This window comes from Notechis scutatus, chromosome 3, assembly GCF_049901735.1.
Source record: "Notechis scutatus isolate UNSWTSFEM ecotype Mainland chromosome 3, rNotScu1.2, whole genome shotgun sequence".
Lineage (NCBI taxonomy): Eukaryota > Metazoa > Chordata > Lepidosauria > Squamata > Elapidae > Notechis > Notechis scutatus.
The window spans coordinates 172,573,539-172,593,984 of record NC_142011.1 but is presented as its reverse complement, the minus strand read 5'-3'; the positions used below and the strand labels follow the sequence as shown (position 1 = coordinate 172,593,984).

Sequence of the window (20,446 nt, the reverse complement as noted above, 5' to 3'; positions counted from 1 at the left end):
AGAGGAGAAAGTAACTTAGCAAATTAAAATCCCTATGGTAGAAATGAGGATCAGTATTAAAAAATAAATTAAATAAAAAGACATTTCTTTGGTTTGCCTGATGATATAGGTATAAAAGTTTCATCACTGTTAAATAAGGAGGGAATAGTGCAAGGTATGAATGTTGTTAATTGTAAATGCTAAGCATTTAATTTCTTTTAAAAGAGTGGACAATGACTGTAGACTCTACAAATCTTCCAACATTAGGGTAGGGTTTTCTCTTAAGCATGTTACTTTTAAAAATATAAATGTCTCTTTGAATATAGCTCTTGATCTGACCAATCCATTCATGTTATGTTCTGCAAAACTGGAGAAGGTTTATTATATCTCTCCACATTACAATAAATGAAATGTGACCAAACTTACACCAAAAGGTATTGGTCATTTACTCTTTTAAGAACTGAGACTGGAAGAGAGAGATGTCATTTGTTCTACTTCAGCCTCTTACTACATAATCTGTCCATCTCTATGCCAGCCTCCTGTGTTTCTATATTTACTTAATGCAGAATATTTCCAATAATTAGAAAACTGATATTCTACTGATTCCTAAATTTTAGTATTGAGGGAATCTTTTCTGGGACGAGCTGTACATTTATGCTAACCCTGATATCAGACAACCCAGATAAGTTATACTATCCCATAAAAGAAATCAATTGTATTATTGAATCAGATACAAAGCACACACTCAGCCACTCCCATCCCCTTTACTCTTCTAATAAACCTTGATAGGTTGCTAGGAGGAAAAGAGAAACAATCTCTTCTTCTCACAGCTGCTTTTACAGACCAACAGTTTCCCGCTTTAGGGAATCAGCAATATTGATCAGAATCATTGAGGCAGAGTCCCATCCTTTTCTCTCCATATCATTCTTCCCAAGATCAGTGATGATCAGTTGAAACTTTCTGAACATTGGAAGAAGAAAATCATCTTGGGAGGCCTGGCCTGACGTAAGTAAAATGCAGCCCATAAAATAGTTAAGCATTCTCCTTCCAGGTACTGGAGAAAACTTCTGTACAATTTTAATGAAATAGAATAAATACAATTTCCAGATGTTTATAACCTGACTTTCCAGGAGTTTCATAAATAAGCAATATGTAGGCATTATGCCCATACTGATTCTAAAAAGTCTAGCAATTTCACTAAATTCAATCTTATAAAGGAATCCAATTCTGTCACCAGTGACTTTAAGAAAAATTGCATGCGTTCAATAAACTAACTGTGAAAGAAATGTTGTTTTGCCATCTCCAGTGCTTTGTGAATGGTCATTGGAACACATTTACCCACATTTAATCTTCAATATAACCATTATGGGCAATAATATTAGGGGAAGGTATCACTTCTCTTTGACTTCACTAGTCATATCTTTTTCTCTAAAATCACACATTTATGTATGTCAATTTATTCTGATACAATACACTATAAGCTACAAAAGCAACCTCAGACAGCATGACCAATTAAGATAAATACTTAGGAATTGTAGTTGAGCAGGATTTGAAAGGCCTGGTTAACTTTTTTTGCCTTAAGTCATCACAAAGTTCTTTACTGTGTCTGTTCCAGAAATATCTCTATGTCTAATAAATGGCACAAATTGCTTATGAAAATAAAAACAATGTGGACTTTTATGACAAACTCACCTGCCATTATTCCCTTGAATTTGATAATGTAAAACAAGTCCAGTCAATATAATTTTCATTTATAGCCATTCCATTTTTCTATTGCTTATTTGTATTTAGAAAGTCCATTAAGAATGAAAAAGTACAATGGTTCAGCAATGACTTCTGATAAGTCATATCAGGAGTTTCCCAAAGAAACTTTAACATGGCTTTTTCTGAAATGTTAGAAAAAAGCTTTACATATAATCTTAGCAAAGTCCATCTGAACAACTCTGTAAAAAAGGAGAACATAAACACCATTCCTTAGCTACAGTAATTATAAGAAAGGTTTTCAGAAATATATTTCCATAGCTGTTATTCTGTGTCTCAGGTCTAACAAGTATGTTCATAGGTAGACCCTTTAAGTGCTATATATTCTGGTTGCAACTATGGCTATCTTACTGGTCAGCAAGATAGCATTTTTCACATTACAACTACTGTATGAAGCTGCTTACAGGGTTATGACATATGAATTCTCCATTTAATAAATACATAGACTACGTGTGAGTTGACAAGATACATTACCTGTTTGGGATGACATAAAAACCCCTTCTCAACCTATTTTTCTATTAGACATGCAAAGTACAATTTCATCCCAAAAGCATTTGGGATTATATGATTAGATGAGATTGGAATCTGGGATCCAGTCAGAAAACCAATAATCTTATATGCATAGTAAAAAATCTTGAGTATTTAACATTATTGTGCTGGACAAGCATATCAATAAAGCACCTGGGGACTTGCGAGCCTCTTCTGACAAAGAGAGGGTTAAAAGAAGTATGAATAATAAAAACACATTTTTTGTCAGGCAAAATTACTGACATGTTAATAATAGATAACCTGAGATACTCAGCATAGCATCAATATCTGTGAAACATTACAAAATGGAACCCTCATAGCAGTGAAATACTAGATAGTAAATGATGGCAGGCTCAGTCTGTGTGAAATAAGTCTTCCCTCAAGGTTGATTCTCTCTTTGTGTGTAATGCTCAACTGCAACATTTTTAAATTAGACAAAGCACTGTTTCCGCCTGGCCTCCTAGCGGTTCAGTGACTTCACCTAATCATAATGGCTAACAGTTTCTGCACTTAATACAACCTATCCAACAGCATGGTTGCAGTAGTTAAGTTCTCACCCTGGAAAGTTCAATATGCCCCTCTTTTTTTCCAAGTGAAGAGCCGAAATGGATCAGGAAGCATTGGGTTGTTTACATGATGACACAGGGATTCTGATTCATGCTTTTTAAATATCTAAATATATTTCCATCATACTGAAGAAATAATGTGCACATTACCCAAAGTTGTCCAATTGTCAAGAAAATGGTCTGCTTCAGTCTGAATTCTTAGCCTCAATAAATTATCTAAAAAGTCCTGCTATTACATTCTCCTGTGTTATATCCTTATGTTGGATTTATCTGAATAAACCAGTTAGTTTGAGAATACTTAACCTACCTCTCTGATCAAAATCAAAAGAAGGACAAGAGGAAAAAAAGGCAGAAAACCCAATTAAGATTCAGTTTAATTCCCCACTGAATATTATTCTCTAGCTTGAGAAGATTACAGTTCAGTATTATACATATCCATTTGAAATAAATATAATTCAGTTCAGTAGATTTATTTTCAGTGGGCATATAAAATTGCAACTTTAATATCAGTGCATAATGCATTGCCTCATATATATTGATTCACACCACTGAGTTGTAAAGCTCATGTTAGTCTAATCCATAATAAACTTTGCAATATACAATAAAAGGCACCATCTGCACATCATTTTGCATGCAATATGAATGGTCTTATAAATATTTTTAATGGATAATAAATACATTCAGTTAGGTGGCAGTACCTAGTCAATCTTGACTGATCTTTACAAGTTAAGCAGAGTTGGATCTGGTTATTACTTAGATTGAAGACTACTAGGAAATATCATTACCTGACTACTATTTCTGTCATTTGGCCAAGCAACCTGACTGTTCATAAAATCAGCAGGAGTAAATTTAACTGTTATTGATTGATTGATTGCTTCATTGTATCATTAAGTTGATTTCAACTCATAGCAACCATATTGATATATTTTCTCCATTAATATCTACCCGGGTCTTCTAATGGGGCACTCATGGCAACTGTAATGAAGTCTATCCAGTTGATGCCAATTGCCTTTTTTTTTTCCACTTCCATCTTTCATTACAGCCTTTTTCAAAAAGCAAGATCTTTGTATAATGTATCTGAAGTATGATGATTTGAGTGTGGTCACTTGTGTCTCAAATGAGAAGTCTAAATTAGGAGACTTTCCCTTTGTTTAATAAATAATTAGTAATAGTTCTAAATTTTGATAATTTTGAAATGTTGGGCATTCAAAAAATGGAATTATTCAATGTAAATCAGTTAAATGAATACTGGGCAATGGGGGAAAGTGGAAGCATACATTCACACAGAATTAAAGTATAGCTTTTATATACAGGCAGGCCTCAGCTTACAACGACAATTGAATCCAAAATTTATATTGCTAAGTGAGAAATTTGTTAAATGAATTTTGCCCCATTTTATGACTTTTCTCTCTGCATTTGTTAAGTGAATCACTACAGTTCTTAAATTAGTAACATGGATGTTAATTGAATCTAGTTTCCCCATTGACTTTGTTTGTCAGAAGGTTGCAAAACCTTCTGATTCACATGATCACATGATCATCACACGATTCCTAGAAGACTGCAATGATCATAAATGTGAGTCAGTTGCCAAGTGAATTTTGATCATGTGAGAATGCTGCAAGGGTTGTAAGGATGAAAAATGGTAATGTCAATTTTTTTCAGTGCCGTTGTAACTTTGAGCGGTCACTAAATGAACTGTTGTATGTTGAGGACCACCTGTACTACTAAAATTCTTGTGTCTGTAACCTTTAACTGGGTGAAATGAGCAAATCTTTTTTATAGAGCAAATCTTTTTTGAACTTCAAATGGGCCAACTTAAAAATGTGTCCAAAATCCAAGATTCTCATGGAATTGAAATTTAGAATTTTTTTTTTGACATTTTATAACATAAACATAATCATAAAGCATTTTATGACATAATACAAAATATCATAAAACAAATGTGGAGATCAACTCTCATGCTTGACTGTAATATATAGCTCACCTGGACTACTTCCAAGGTAGATACATATCTGAATTTCTCCTTGAATTTTTAAGAAATTTTCTAGTACCTTACAAACCCTGTCACTGTTGAAGGCATTAAGGAATGTGGTAAGGAAATATCTCTTAAAACTATGACCTAACAGGTTATGGGTTGCCTTGTGCCTTCTAATAATAATCTTCTCTAACTCTAATAGCTTCTGTGCTTCGTAGGCTGCTTTGATAATTCCCATTATTCCCAGCCAACATGAATAACAAGTCAGTATTACAGGAATTATAATCCAACATATTATAAAGCACCAGTTTTGGAACATAGCAAGGTATGTTTTCAGTGTCAGAACTTAGTCCACTGCTTCCTTGCCTCATTTCTTCAAAAATTCATGATTTCTTCAGGCTAGGTTTTTTTTAAAAAATAAAGTCAAATGTTTACTATTGTTAAATAACTGAGGATTAGAAAATATTGGATAAGAGAGCACTTAATCTTCAGAAATATTCAAGTAGAGCATATCTATCTTCTATTCACATTTTGGCAAAATATTTGAATATATTTTTCCCCATTCATAGTACATTGACATGACTTAATAGAATTCTAGCAAAATAACCACCTTACCAAACATTGTGAATATATGGGACTTTAGGAATGGGGTTTTATTTTTATTGTATTTGTTTATTGCAAGGATTACTGTGTTGTAATGACGAGGCAGTCGAGGTGTTTGATCATGATCAAATGAATCATGATGAACTTTATTGGAGTCTAGTCTTGCATTTATACACATTTTTAGTAATCCTCTAACATTGGTTAACTTTGGTTTCTGCTTAACTTTCGTTACTGTTTAGCATAGTAATTAACACAATTAATTAGTTCTAGTTAAAGTCTAACATATGTTTACTTCCTCTCTATAATCCTCCTTTACATTAGTGACTTTGTTTGCCTGAGTTGTATTTGCTTTATAAACATTCATTACCTGAGGTTTGCCATCCAGATAAGAACATTCCTGCAATTACAACTCTACATTACTGCATGTAGCAAATATTATTTATGCATTCTTGATAGATAAATTATAAATATCAATCTCTCTTTTTCTATAATAATAACAATTCCAAAGTATTTTAAAAACACACTGATAGTCCTCGACTTACAACAGTTCATTTGGTGACAATACAATATTTGGTGACAATACAAAGATACAACAGCACTGAATAAAGTGACTTACGGCTATTTTTCACACTTGGCAGCATTCCCATGGGGACATGATCAAAATTCAGATGCTTGGCAACTGACTCACATTTATGATGGTTGCAGTGTCCTTGGTCATGTGGTCACCTTTTACTACCATCTGACAAGCAAAATAATGGGGAAGCCGGATTCACTTAAAGAACATGTTACTAACTTAACAACTGGAGTGATTCAATTAACAACTGTGGCAAGAAAGATTATAAATTGGGGCAAAATCCACTTAACTGTCTCATTTAGCATTAGGAATTTTGGGCTCAATTGTGATCACAAGTTGAGGACTAAGTTGAGGAATATTTCTAGTATGGCATGATATGTATGGTCAACTGTAACAGCACTCTTAGCAGAATGATTTCACACATTTCAATAAGCTTCTTTCTTATGCTGAAATGTAAAATCAATGAATTGTTGCAACATTTTAAAGATTCGAAAGATATTTTTGAAATAGTATCATTCAGTATAGCTAACACCACAAAAGAGTACTTTTAAGGAATGTAATAAAAGTAAATGTAAGCAAGAACAAAAAGATCCTATAATCTCTTATTTATCTAAAAATAAGAGATTTAATTTTCTTTCTATGACCCAAATCCAAAAATTATTAGCAAATTTAACCATCTCCCTGTTTCTTCAAAATGTTTCATAAAACTAGACTGTTGCTGGCCATTAAATATATTCTTGAATTTAAAAATTATGCAGAGATTTGTAGTTCATACTGGATAGCAGAAATTTTTATGGTGCTCTTCAGAAAGATTTGGCATTGCTGTATGGTACAGATTCTTAAGAGAATCACAAACATTTGACTATAAACAGCAGAGAGGCGGAACAAGTTCATACTACAAACTTTTGCCTCTAGCGGTTTGTGTTAAGGAATTTCAACTCACTGTAATAAAAGCAGAACATTTTCTAAGCTCAGTGGAAGATCGTTGGGAAAGGCAGACTTTAACTGTTTATCTCAAATTCACAATTTCATGCCAGGCTTAATCATAGAACCATTTAACATGATTAATTTGTTTCCAAGTTAATTTAATTTGATACACAACTATTTGAAGGAAAAGAGGGTATAATCCTGTTTAAACTGGAAAGTTAAGCTATTTGCATTCCAGTCTATATTTATTCATTTATCAAATTTGGAAATTGCCCATCTCACTCACAGAGCAACTCTAGGTGATTTCAAAAAATTTTGATTCAAAATTTGATTCAAAAAATCAAAAAAATCAGGGTGGATTTCAAAAAATTTCACACTGGTTCACCAAAAATGTGGCTTCCACACATGAGGAGAGACTGACCAAGTTGCATTTCAGGGCCTGCTCCCCTCTATCTCTGCACTCTGGGGTAGCAGCTGCTTCTCTCCACACTACTGGGAGAGGGTCTTGTGCAATTTAGTAGCTGTGAGCTGCCACTTTCTTCTAAGTCCCATTCAGAAAGCGCTATGGCACAGAGAAGCAGCAGCTATGTTGAATGCTATTTCTCTCAGCTGCAGCACTTTCTGGATGGGACTTAGAGGAAAGCAGTGGCTCACAGCTACTGAATTGCACAAGACACTCTTCCAGCAAGAGCAGCAGTGAAGAGAAGTTGCCAACCCAGAGAGCACATGGAGTGTCTCCGCGAGTGACCTAGACTCGGAAAGGGACGGAAGAAGTAGCTTCAAGATCTCCACTGCAACATTTTCTGGATGGGACATTTTACAGGTAAGAAGAACTGTCCGGGCCATTCCCAAACCGCTTTGGGCCTCCTGCGCCCATGCCACCTCCTCGCAGGCTGAATAAGTTGTTTTGGCTTGGGCATAGTTTGAAGCCAGAGGGGAGTGATGGCATGTGGGCAGAGGCCCAGGGCAAGGCTGGAGCTGGGGAATGGCACGTTGCCTGACCTGCCAAGGCGGGTGAAGGCTCTGGGGCAAGGCTGGAGCCAGGAAATGGCAGTTCCTCAACCTGGCCAAGGCGGGTGGAGACTCTAGGGTAAGACCAGAGCAGGGGAATGGTGGTTCCTCGACCTGGCCAAGGCGGGCAGAGGCTCCAAGGAAAGGCCAGAGACAGGGAATGGCGTGTTCCCCAACCCGGCCAAGGTGGGTGGAGTCTCCAGGCAAGGCTGGAACGGGAAAATGGTGCATTCCCCGAACCGGGTGAAGTGAATGGCGAGTAGGCAGAAGCTCGGGTAAAGCAGGTACGGGGGAATGGTGCATTCTCCGACCTGGCCGAGGCGGGCGGAGGGTCCAGGCCAAGGCCCATATGGTTTGAAAACTATAGATAGTTCTCGTGTAGTGATCACAGTTGGGACTGGCAACTTGATTGTTAAGTGAAGAGGTTGATAAGTAAAACCACAAGTGTGTTTATGATTTTACTTCAGCTTTCATTTGCTTTAAAGATCTGCAAAGGTCATAAATGTGATGACTGGTTGCAAAGTTACTTTTTCATTACCATTGTAACTGCAAAGAGTTGTTGTATGAAGTAGTCACTAATTGTTAGGGATATACATTTTTACCTGTTTTTAATTTAAATATCCATTTACAGCCAATGGACTTTTCACCTGGAGGTAATATTACATTTTCATAAACTTGCATTTGTTTTAATGAATTTAATTCTTTCTCCATTGCTCTGCCAATTTTCCTGTTCCTTTTCTGGATGCATTCTAAGTTCTTCAACAGTAGTTGGAACTTTACTAACTTGGCAAACTACACTTGCTTGGTACCTGTCAGGTGGTCTGGTTTCACGTGTTGATCGTCTAGGTATTACAGGGCTTACAGGTGAACTTTCATGTACTACCTGTTCCTGGTTATCTATTTCTTCCTGTTCATCTATTTCTTCCTCTTCTGGTCCTATGTGCTCTTCCTGTATTTCCTCTTTAATTGTACTCTTCTTATTACTGATATGTGATTTTGGTCTTTTGTAGGTTTCTATGATTACTTCCTTACTTGAATCTTGTTCCAGTTTTTCCCATCCTACATGTTCAAGGAATTGTGCACTAGCACTACAGTAAACTCTAGGTGTACCTTTTTCTGAGAATCTGTATGATTTGTGATTAGATTCATAACCTACAAAGAATAACTTTTTAGCCCTATGCTGACCCTTGTGTCTCAATTGTGTAGGAATATGCACCCATGCTGGTGCTCCAAATGTGTGCATGTAGCTTAGGTCAGGTTTTCTACCATGCCACCGTGTGAATGGTAATTCACCTGTTGTTGAGTTAACAACATTATTCAATATATGATTACCACACATTATTGCTTCTCCCCACAAAGTTTCAGGTAATCCTGAATCCGACAACATAGTATGAGCCATTGCCTGTATTGTTTGGCCTCGTCTTTCTATAAAGGAATTATGTTGTGGCCTATATGGTGCAGACTTTTTATGTTCAACACCTGCCATCTTCAGTCTATTTTGGAATTTATTGTTTATAAATTCCGTACCATTATCAGTTACAAGAGTTACTAGTTTCCTTTTAGTTTTTCTTTCTGCAAACTTCAACCAATTAAAGAAATTCTGATATGTTTCCGTTTTACTTTTCATTAAATAACAGAAACCATATCTGGAATAATGATCCATTATGCTTAATATATAACGAGCACCTCCCACACTTGGTTTTTTAGGACCTATAATATCAGCAAATACGACCTCTAGAGGCTCCTTTGTTTTAAATCCATTTATTCTATTTGCTGGTATTACCTTGCTTTTTTCTTGACTGCAAGCACTGCAGTGCAAATACTTACTGCAAGGCTTCAGTTTTATACCTTCAGACAGTTCAACCGTTTGCTTGAGCATTTTAAAATTTATATGCCCTAAACGTCTGTGTAACAAATGTATGCATTCATCATGAGGTTTAACATTATTATATACTGTGTTAGCTACCTCTAATGAATTATCATTTAACACATACAATTCACCTTTTAAAGTTGCAGTCACTTTTTTACCTTCTTTTTCTATTATGCAGTTTTCTCCCCTAAAGGTAACTATATAACCTAGTTTAACCAAAACACTAACTGAAAGCAAATTAAACTTAAGTTGTGGTACATATAACATTTTTACATTTTCTTTTATGCAAGAACAATGTGCAATACCTTCACCTTTTGCTTTCATTTTCCAGCCATTAGCTAACGATATCTGCTGTGAACTCGTGGACATCTTAACAACTCTTTTCTTATCTTTCGTTATGCAGTGCGATGCTCCACTATCTACAACCCATAAATTATTATTTACAGTTTCGTTGCTATATATGGCTAACTCTAAGCATTTTTCATCCTTTTGATCCCTTTTAGCATTCTGGCTGGCATTGTTGCGTTTTCCTTTCTTGCAGAATCTAGCCAAATGTCCTTTTTCCTCCACAATTAAAATATTTTCTAATTGTATAGGCTGTCGTAGATTCTTTATCTTCTTTTGGTTGTTCCCTTCTGAGTTGATCCCTTTCAAGCCTTCTCCTGGCTTCTTCAATTAATCTGCCAGTAATGTCAGTTAATGTGAGGTTATCTTTTGGCAGTACTTCCAGTGAAGTTACATAGTCGTCATAGCTCTCATCTAACGAAGACAAAATTATATAAACCTGATGGAGTTCTGTGAAGATAAGTTCTTTTTCATGCAGTTCCTGAAAAATTCTCTTCATTGTGTTTATATGAGTCAACATGTCTCCATTCTTTTGAAGATGTGTTCTGAACAGTTTCCGTGTAAGATTTATATGTGCTCCTACACTGTCTCGAACATAAATCTTCTTTAAATTCTCCCAACATTTCGCAGCTGTTTCTTCTCCACGAATATGGACAAGCTGCTGGTCACAGAGTGTCAGTCCTATTATACAGAGAGCTTGCTCATTCTTTAGTTTATATTCTTGTATTTTCTGAGCATCATCCTCATCCTCCGGATCCCAAGCATCTACCTCTGGTGGGTTTTGAATTATACTCCACAAACCTTCTCTGCGTAGAAGTAGGCTACATTTCATAGACCATGAAACATAGTTTGTTCCATCCAGTTTGGATATTAGAGACAAACTTTGTAAATTGACTTGTGCCGTCTTTTTCTGGATATTAAACTATAATTAATAAAACACAGCTGTCTGTTTACAGTATTGTGTAACTATACAAACTCTCACTTTATATAAGCCTGTTATATCCTGGTTAGTCTGACTGTGCAGCTGGGCCCATAACCAGTGTTAGGGATATACACCCTAGCAGAACCTGCACGGCAGTCAGGCAGGCAGGCAAATATGTGAGACAAACGTTTTTGTAGCTTACACTCAGTAAAACGATACACTGTGCTAGTTAAATAGTTTATTCCAGTAATAGTTTTAGCATAGTCAAACAGTCCATATATCATACACTAGTTCAGTCCGTCCGGGGATTATTCAATTGCAAAGTCCAGTGTCGAAAAAGAGGTCAGTAAACTTACAAATATCAGTCCAGTAAAATATCTCTTTGCAGTAGAAATATGAAGAAGTCAAACCTCCTTTCTTCCTTCAGCAACAGCAGAGAACACGCAGATAACAATCCATCATCGTCAGCAAGCAATCCAGTAAGCCAGCAATCAATCCAGTTCTCTTGCTCCCTCCTATGGCGATTTACAGCCGCACCCAAAATTACATGCTTTGCAGTTAAAGTGACACACACTTAAACTCACTATCATAGTCTATATATATTATTTTACCCAAACTACGTTAGGTAACCTATGTTATTCCTAACAAGGACTATCTGTATTTTTATGTTTAGCCTATGATTGCTATTTAAAACCAGGTGAAAGTCACAATATAAATTAAAGGAAATGCAATTTATTCATATTATGGATATTATTTAGATCTCATTTTGCTATGAATTTTAGCAATATGTTGCAATTTCTCTTTTGTATCGAGTTTTATCCATACCCTGTTAGAAGAAATCTAGTTGTAACAATTATTTCAACAATAGTTCTATTGGTTATATATATACTCTGTATTTTCATAGTTCTACTGATAACTCTTAAAATTCCTGACAGCCTGCCAATATCATACCAGAAATACTGAGCATTCCAGGAAATAATTAAGGCAGTATATAATATTTTTATCAGAATAGAAATGCTAGAAGAAGCAAATTGTTGCCTTCTTTCAGTGCTGTTTTCATAATCTAAGCAAAAGAAAGACACAAAACACCATACTGATATTCTGCATTGATACACTCTCATAAACAGAAATTACACTTTGCATAAATAATGCAAAAGTATTATAAAGTGCTATGGAGGTATTGTTTGATTGTTGTTTTAATATTTTGCATGTGTGAATCAATCAAATCCTGAAGTAATGCAAAAGGAAAATAATCTATGTGTGAAAAACCCGGGCTTCGTGTCACCATTTCTATCACTGGGAAAGGCAAGCAGTAGCAGTTTTATCACCTTAGTTGAAAGGCTGATGAAATGTGGCATTGTTTATAAACTAGTGCTTCATTACAAACTACCCTTGCTACTTCTGCTTTCTAATTTTAGAATCAAACCTTTTAGACTGCTTTCTAATATTTTTAATTACTGATCCATAAAATGAAAACATTCAAACTGATTATAAAATATCTTTCAGATGACAGACATAATACTCAACAGCAAACAGAATTAACACTGAACTGATTTACATCAATACCTACCAGAGAGAACAGTAGCAAACTTGCCATATTCAGTTGGTTACTATTTTAGCAGTTCTATCATCTACTGTATTACATTTAGAGTAACTCCTGAACTATAATGAACATTTGAAAGGCAGAGGTCGTAAGAACCTATCCTCTTGGCTTGAACAAAGGAGAACAGAGGAGTTAATAGCTCTGAGACAGATCTGGCTTCTTCGTTTGAGTAACAGAAGGAACTGCCCAAGAATTAAGGGTTTGGAAGCATTGCCTATGCAGATGTTTTCCTACTATACCTGTCAGTATTTTATCAGGATTCAGAAGTCAACTATGCAAATAGGATACAGTTGGCACAGAGTGTTTGCATAAGTCACATAACTGTTTTAGAAAATCAACATTGGATCACACACAGCCTCCCTCCCCCTCTCCAACATTACCAGCTAGCAGGAGTCATACAGTATAAAGGTCTCTGAGGGTACTCTGTTTCTTTCTTAGGTTAGGGACCCTTTGCAAACCAACCATATATTCCTACCAGCCTCCTTTCAACAGATAAGTGTACTAGCTTTATTATAAGAATGAGCTGTTTAAAAAGAAAAAGAAAACATACTTAGAGACTTCTACTTTGAGCTTTCATTTAGAATAGTAACTAAATAACTACTTCTGTCACTCATCTCTGCAACACCAAACACAACTGATTTCACTGCTGTTTCTCACATCTCATGGGATTATAATCTCTCATGGTTAATGGGAATATAGTGGTGGAGCATCTTAAACTATTATGCCATCTATGCTACCCACCATTACCTGACAGCATCTCCTCATGTTCTCATGATGATTGGCTCATTAGTGGTAACTCAGATGATTACGGTATAAAGAAAAAACTTTGGATAAGGAGCAGTAACACACAGGCGGTTCTGTAAGATGTACCATTTTGAGATGGGTCTTATTTGCCAAGTGGAGGAATAGAACTTCTAAAAATGCATTAATAGGTTCCATCTGCTTCATAGGTTTTTTTTTTTATCTCAGTGGTATTTTGAAAGTACTGGGATCCAATTAATTAACAATAAATTAATTCAAATGATCTCAAAGGGAAAAGGGGAAACAATATCAGCCCTAGAGTTGATGCAATTATTTTTTACTCTCATTGATACTAGCACAAAAAGGAAAGGAACACAGTTTGTTCACCATTTTTTGTTCAGGTAGGAAGAGTTAGTTGCTTTTCTGTGCTGTCTTCCTGTCATATTCTCAGAGTTTTGATATTCTCCCATGAAATAGTCTTAACTGTTATTATAAGAATAGTATATTGCTCTTTTTTCTTCATGGAAATTAATAGCCATCTGGGAAAGCTTAACTTGGAAATAAGGCTCAGTGTATTCAGTAACTTATATTTTATTTATTTATTTGATTTATTTGATTTGTCAATTGCTTACAAGATAATAGGCATAAGTATAAACATGAGTAAGAATACAGGAAATAGGTACGAATAAATGGGGACAATAGGACAGGGGCGGTAGGCATGATGGTGCACTTAACTGTTATAAGAATAGTATATTGCTCTTTTTCTTGCACGGAAATTAATAGCCATCTGGGAAAGCTTCACTTGGAAATAAGGCTCAGTGCATCCAGTAACTTATATAATAGGTTATTGCACACTGAGCTGCCATTGTACTATGTAAAGAATTACAACTAGGATGCACTAAATATTTATTTCCAAATAAACATTCATAAGATTATATTGCAAGTATTAATAAACTCTTGTATTTATGCCATGATTGTAATAATTATTACTTGCCCTTTATCTGAGCTGACACTTGCAGTAACCCTATATTACGTCACAACACTATAATGTGGTTTGTTTTTGACTGGCCTTCTGCTGCTTTAACAAATTATAGTTCATTCACCAATCCCATTAATACATTAATGAATAAACTTTCCTCTGCTAAAATAGCAGGCCTAAGTTAACTTACTAAATGCAACACAACATATTGTGGTTTAGTGGGATTTGTGAATGGTGATGTAGGGCATGTGTGTTTCCTGATTTCTTCCTGGTTATTTTTACCCAGAGATGGGCATCCTTTTTGTGCTGAGGACCACAGTGTGTTAGTTGTAAATTATTCAGGAATTTGGGGTATATGAGTGGTGTGGAAACAGAAACAATCAAGCACCAGGTAGAGTCAAAAGTTAGCTTCTCACATTAGCTTTCTTTCCCTCTTCTTTCCCCATCATCCTCTTTTCTCCCTTACAAGTTGCAGGCCACAGGGAGTAGCTAAATAGGTTTTATTAGCAATGTGATGCCTTTTAATAAAGTTTAGAAATGAGAGTCAGGATTACAAGAAGTTAGCCTGAGGATCAGATATGGTATATTATTGGTTGCCTAGCTCTCCACAAATGTGTAAAGAAAGAACAGTGTCAAAAGGGGGCCAGGACAAAAAATGGGAACGGTGGTTTCCTTCAAGATTAGGAATTGTTTCTGACTTGTTCAATAAATTGTGGCTAAAGAACACTCATTGTTTTAATATGATTGTGGTGATCTCCGTTTATTACTCTTGAGGCAACTTCAGCACCTGCTTAATTGTATACTTATATATAAAGATCAATCAAGAGAGGACATGGCCATTCACTGCAAAGTCCACTTCCGGTTCCAAGTATGATGCCAAAATTCCCCTAAGGCCTTTTCCAACCAACTTACTTTCCAGAGATGTAGATTGGACAATATTAATTTAGAAGAAGATCCCCATAGGAAAGCTTTCTGCAATATCCTGCTTCTTTATTTTCCAAATTAATTCCAAATGCATACAGTCTAAACCTAATATCTCAAGATTGTACTCTTTGGTGTACAACTAATAAGCAAATCATAAAATGCTCATAAACTATGAATCAATAGAAATTCTAAAAACACTAAAAGCAAACAACTAACTTAAAATTAGAGCTTTTTGATATGACAGGGAGTCTTATATCCTAATAATTTTACTGATTTTTTTTATATCAGTTGAAATAAGCAATGAAAATCCACTAATTTATAAAATTTGCTATGAGAAAAATTTGCTTTGTAAGCCCCTGCCCCATTTATTCAGAAGAAACCCAACAACATTATAAATAAAGTTATGTAGTTAGAATGGACTTTACTCAGAGGAAAACATTCGTATCCCTCCACTATTATTAATGAAGTAACAGGGATTATGTCATTCATTTTCTTTGGTTGTATTGCTTTTCTATATGTGAACAAAACAAAACACTGAAATAATTGGAAAATAAACTAACACTCCAACAGATATTTTGTAATCACACTTCTGTTCTTAACAGAGCTGAGTATCTCCAGCACCAGCAGAGTTGAGATATCACTTTGCAGTCCCAAAGGGACTTTTAAAAAGAAAAGAAAAGAAAAGAAAACGGAGAGTCATTTTATTCATTATTAGATCCTGGAATACTGTTTGAATATCTTGACCTCATATCGATCACAAAAATGCTTCTAAAACCCAGCTGTAAAGCTGAGACAATATAATGAATGAAATTCCCCACAGAAATGTGCAATATTTAAATAACCAATTTAGAAAGGAAAGAAACCTCTTCTTCTCATCAATACTTAGCTGCCTTCAAGTTAAATTAGGATGAAGATCAAAATCCAAACAACGGGCAGCTATAGGACACATTCAGTGATACTCAAGAGATGGGAGGGGGCAGAGGAAGGGCAAGGAATTGCCCAGGACTCTGTCTTCCAACTGGAGGTCAGTATCATCATCCAAAGAAAAAGAACACAAATATACGTTGTATCATATGAATGCATGTTATTTTCCAAAGGGTCACAATTGAGCACTTGAACATGTGTTCAATCTGAAAAGGATCAACTTGCTTTCCTGGATAATGTGCAATGCTTTTTGCCAGAGCCCCGTTTTCCATAAATAAGCTTTTCCTCCACATAATAACACACACAGAAGGTTGACACATCCGACCCAAGGAGGGGTGGAGGAGGGAAGCAATCGGGCACGTCTATTTGACAATGGCAGCTGCTCAACAAACAGCTCCCTCCCTTCCAGGAAAGCAACCCTAAGACCAGCAGAACACTTGAGTCTTCTTTGCTTCTCTTGAGCTGGCTGTATCTCTGCAGCTGAACAGCAATATTAGCTGAAGCTTGGGAACCGGTTCGTGCTGTTAGATGGGTCGCCCACAGAAGATGCTCCCAAGAGGTAGAAGGGACTTGGGAGGAGAGCAGACGGGACTTGCCCGCTGCCTCGCTTTCGGGACATCCTTTTGCCTCCAAGAAGTTGATCATACTTAGAAGGTCATGCTTGCAATCGCCCGCGCACCTACACCCGCCCCAACTCGCGCGCGCGTGCATACACACACACACACACACACACACACACACACACACCGCTTTTGCATGCAATCGGGACCAGTTCCCATTATTGTCAGCCAGTGGCAGAGAAGACCCCCCCGGCGAAGTGTTTCCAACGCCCAGGGAGCGCCAGGGGGACTAGCTCACCAATCCGCATTACGCCTGGGCAAGTCAATCCCAAAGAGCGACCGGCTTGAATTCGCTTCACAACCCAGGGGGAAGGGGACAGAACCGAGAGGTTTCTTTCCGCAACGCTCCCAAGCTGACGCGAAGGGAAAAGATCCCAAGCCAGCGACGCCTCGGCGAAGGGCAAGTCTTGCTACTCACCAGCTGCAGCGTGCAAAGGAAGATCAACGTACAGCGCCCAGTGCAGCATCCCATGGTAGAAGCTCGCCGGAGCCGGAGGCGCCGTTTTCCCGTTTCTGCAGTTCTCTCCGAGCCCAAGCCAGGCACAGCTCTCACCACATCCGGACAGACGCCCCCCCCCCCGACTCCCCGCCGCTCTCGCCTCGTGCGCCGGTTAAAACCTCTTTGTTTAGAAGCAGGGAGGGGGAAATCTCTTTCGCCTCAGCCCCGGGGAAGGAGATGAGAACAGCTTGGCAGCGGAGCGAGGCATCCAGCCGCTTGCTTAGTGTCCCTCAGCTGGAGGGGGAGGCTGAGGGGTGGGCGTGTGGCTGGAGGGAGGAGGGGGGAGAGAGGAGTGGGCGCGCGTGGGTCTCGGCGTGTGGTGTCAGGCGAACCTATGAATGAGACTTGTGAATGGTGAAACCGGCGAGCGGGAGGGCGGGATTTCGGAATTGTCAATGGCCGAAGAAAGGAAACGTGAATGGGTCTGCAGGGACCTTTGGCCAGGAACCCGACTGCGAACAGCCGGCAGGTGTTCCCGCGGGAAGAGCGAAAAGTAAAAGGGGCGGCGGGTTTAGGGCGCCCTCGCGCTCAGCGGCAAAGCGGAGACGCGTCTCAGTGCCGTGGGGGGGGGGGGTGCGCGAAAAGAGGGCTTTTGTTGAGAGGAGGCACGGCGGAGTGGGGGAGCGACGAGACAGTCCACCCGAGGCGTGGCCAGAGGAGGGCTTCTTCCGACGGCTCGCCTAGCACTGGAGGAAAGTGAGCGGGGGGGAGGTCTCGGAAGGGTGAGTGGGGGAGTTAAAAGGACGAGAGAGCCGAAGAAGGCAAAGGGCTAGCCCGAAAGACCGCGCGGGGTCTCCGCGAGTCTCCGGCGGAAAGCTGAACCCCCAAACTAATGTCTTCAACTCGCCAACCGTAGCTATGAGTCAGTGAAAGCAAGTGATCAGACTATTCTAACGGGAACCAAACTCAGGCGATGCACCAAAGGAGGAGCGCTTTCAAGGAGACAAGCTTGCTGAGAGTTAATCTCCATCCGCTTGAACTACGGTGAAAATATAAAGGAAAACGTTTGCAGACATTAGCGCGCGTGCCATTGATTTCCTACCGCATTTGCTTACCGCAAACCGAAGAGCACCATGCAGGGGCTAGGGTAGTGCGCAAATCTTTGCTATGAAGCCCATATAGACACTTTCTTGGAACAAAATATACCCACTGGTAAGGGAATAACAAGGACTATCTCTTTATTTTCTTACTATTTATCTGATTTTAGGAAAACAGCGAAATTTTCCCCAAAGAACTTGAAAGTCACAGAACTGCATTAAATGTGAAATCACAGGTGTGTTCCTTAAACAGAACTTTGGAAAGAAATATCGAGGCTCTGAGCAGAGTTGAGATTCCATCTTGCAATCTTGAAGTTGCAAAGAAAGCCAAAACAAAACGTTCAATTTTGAATGCTGCTTGAGCATTTTGACCCCATATTGATCTAAAATCCAGCTGTCAAGCCAAAACGATAGAAAGAGTGTAATTTCTACAAAGTGTGCATTACTGTATTTAAGTAACCAATTGAAACACATCGTTGGAAGGGAGAAAATATTTTTGTCATATCACATGGATACTTCAGACTATGTATGCTACACATCCATGTTTTCAATAAATCACAATGAACATTTGGGGATGTGTGTGAACAGGATCAATTTCTTTTTCATCTGCAATATGCAACGGATTTTCTTTCTCAACAAATAAATGTTTCCTTCAAATGTGTAGTATACACAGTGTTCATACTTCCAAACTCAAGAAGACAATAGACCTCTTTATCTCTCTTAAAAATGTTCTTAAGGCCAATGGAACACTTGGGACTTTGCTGCTCCTTTTGGGACATCTCTATAGCTGAATAGCAACAATTCACTTGCTAAAATTATTTTTTATTAGATTTTTATTCTGCCTTTATTACTTAAAAGAAATTCAAGCAGCAAACACGTCTAATACACTTTCCCCTTCCTATTTTCCCCATAACAGCCATGTAGGGGATTGGCTGAGAGATTGGTTGACTGGTCCAAAGTAACTCAGTCAGTTTTCATGCCTAAGGCAGAACTAGAACTCACCATATCTTGGTAAGCTAGCACCATAACTACTATACCAAACTGGTAGGGAAAGGACCCACACTGTTTAATGAAAAAATACAATGTTGTACAATATGCATCATAGGGCAACAATTTTTGAATTAAGATATCTCAAATGAGCTGATATATAGAATATGCCCAGCACCCATGATTCCAATGGGATTTTGATATTGGACAAAGTTCTGGTTGTTTCAGTGCTGCTGCATCATTGTATGGCACGGTCATGTGATGGCCATTTCCAATGCTGTCTCCTGGCTTCCTATAGGGAAAGTCAATGAGGTAGCTGATAGGATGTTGGAAGTTGCTTATCTCCCACTGCTTCTATGCCTGTGTTCATTCTATTTCTCTATTTAGCTAAATAAATATATCTGAAACAATGACCCAACAGGTCACAAGTTGGGTAATAGAATGTGTGGATGATCTTGGGGGAATGACAGGAATAGATGTTGCCTAGGAAACAGTGATTGATATCAGCTATCACAGGTAAACCAGACAGGAAAGAAAAGTAGATGAGTTAATTCTACTTTATTATAAGTCTGTTACCAGAGTCATTGCCAGTCTGAAAGTATAAAGTTCCACTGCCACTTTTAACTGTCTGACCAATTAGGGCAGGTCCTTCCTAAGTTTCTTTCTCTGACTGTTAAGCCCTTGGAGGCTCCTCTTTCTCTCTCTTGATTGAATATTTCCTAAGCAGTATTTCTTCGTATCATACTGAACCCTAATAATCATACATATGATTGTTATATATTATTTTGGATACCACCATGCATTTTATTTGTTTCATATTATTTTATGTGGCTTCTTCATGGAAGCATCATCAAATTAAAAGGCATCTCTCACAACATCCAAGTAGCAATAGTAAAAAAAAGTCAACAACTCGCTCATACTGTAAGGCAAAGGCATAAATCTAAAGCACAAATCTTCATGAATTTGCATGTTCTATGAAGAGTCATGTGATATTGGCTCTCATTTAAATAGTCTTAAAGTTAGTAGTTGTTTCCAGGTCTTCCTTATTCATGTGAATTTGTAATAGAGGTT

The 20,446-nt window shown here is 37.7% G+C and overlaps 1 protein-coding gene across 1 annotated transcript in view; it reads right to left on the bottom strand.

The window, feature by feature from the left end:
- NKAIN3 (sodium/potassium transporting ATPase interacting 3) overlaps window positions 1–17,707 on the bottom strand; it is a 129,613-nt gene extending 111,906 nt beyond the window's left edge. Inside the window, exon 1 of the mRNA XM_026689360.2 lies at window positions 17,271–17,707. Within this exon, the coding sequence (XP_026545145.1) occupies window positions 17,271–17,324 (54 nt within the window). The 5' untranslated portion in view covers window positions 17,325–17,707. The remainder of the gene's footprint in view (window positions 1–17,270) is intronic.
- Between the last annotated feature and the right edge of the window lie 2,739 nt (window positions 17,708–20,446).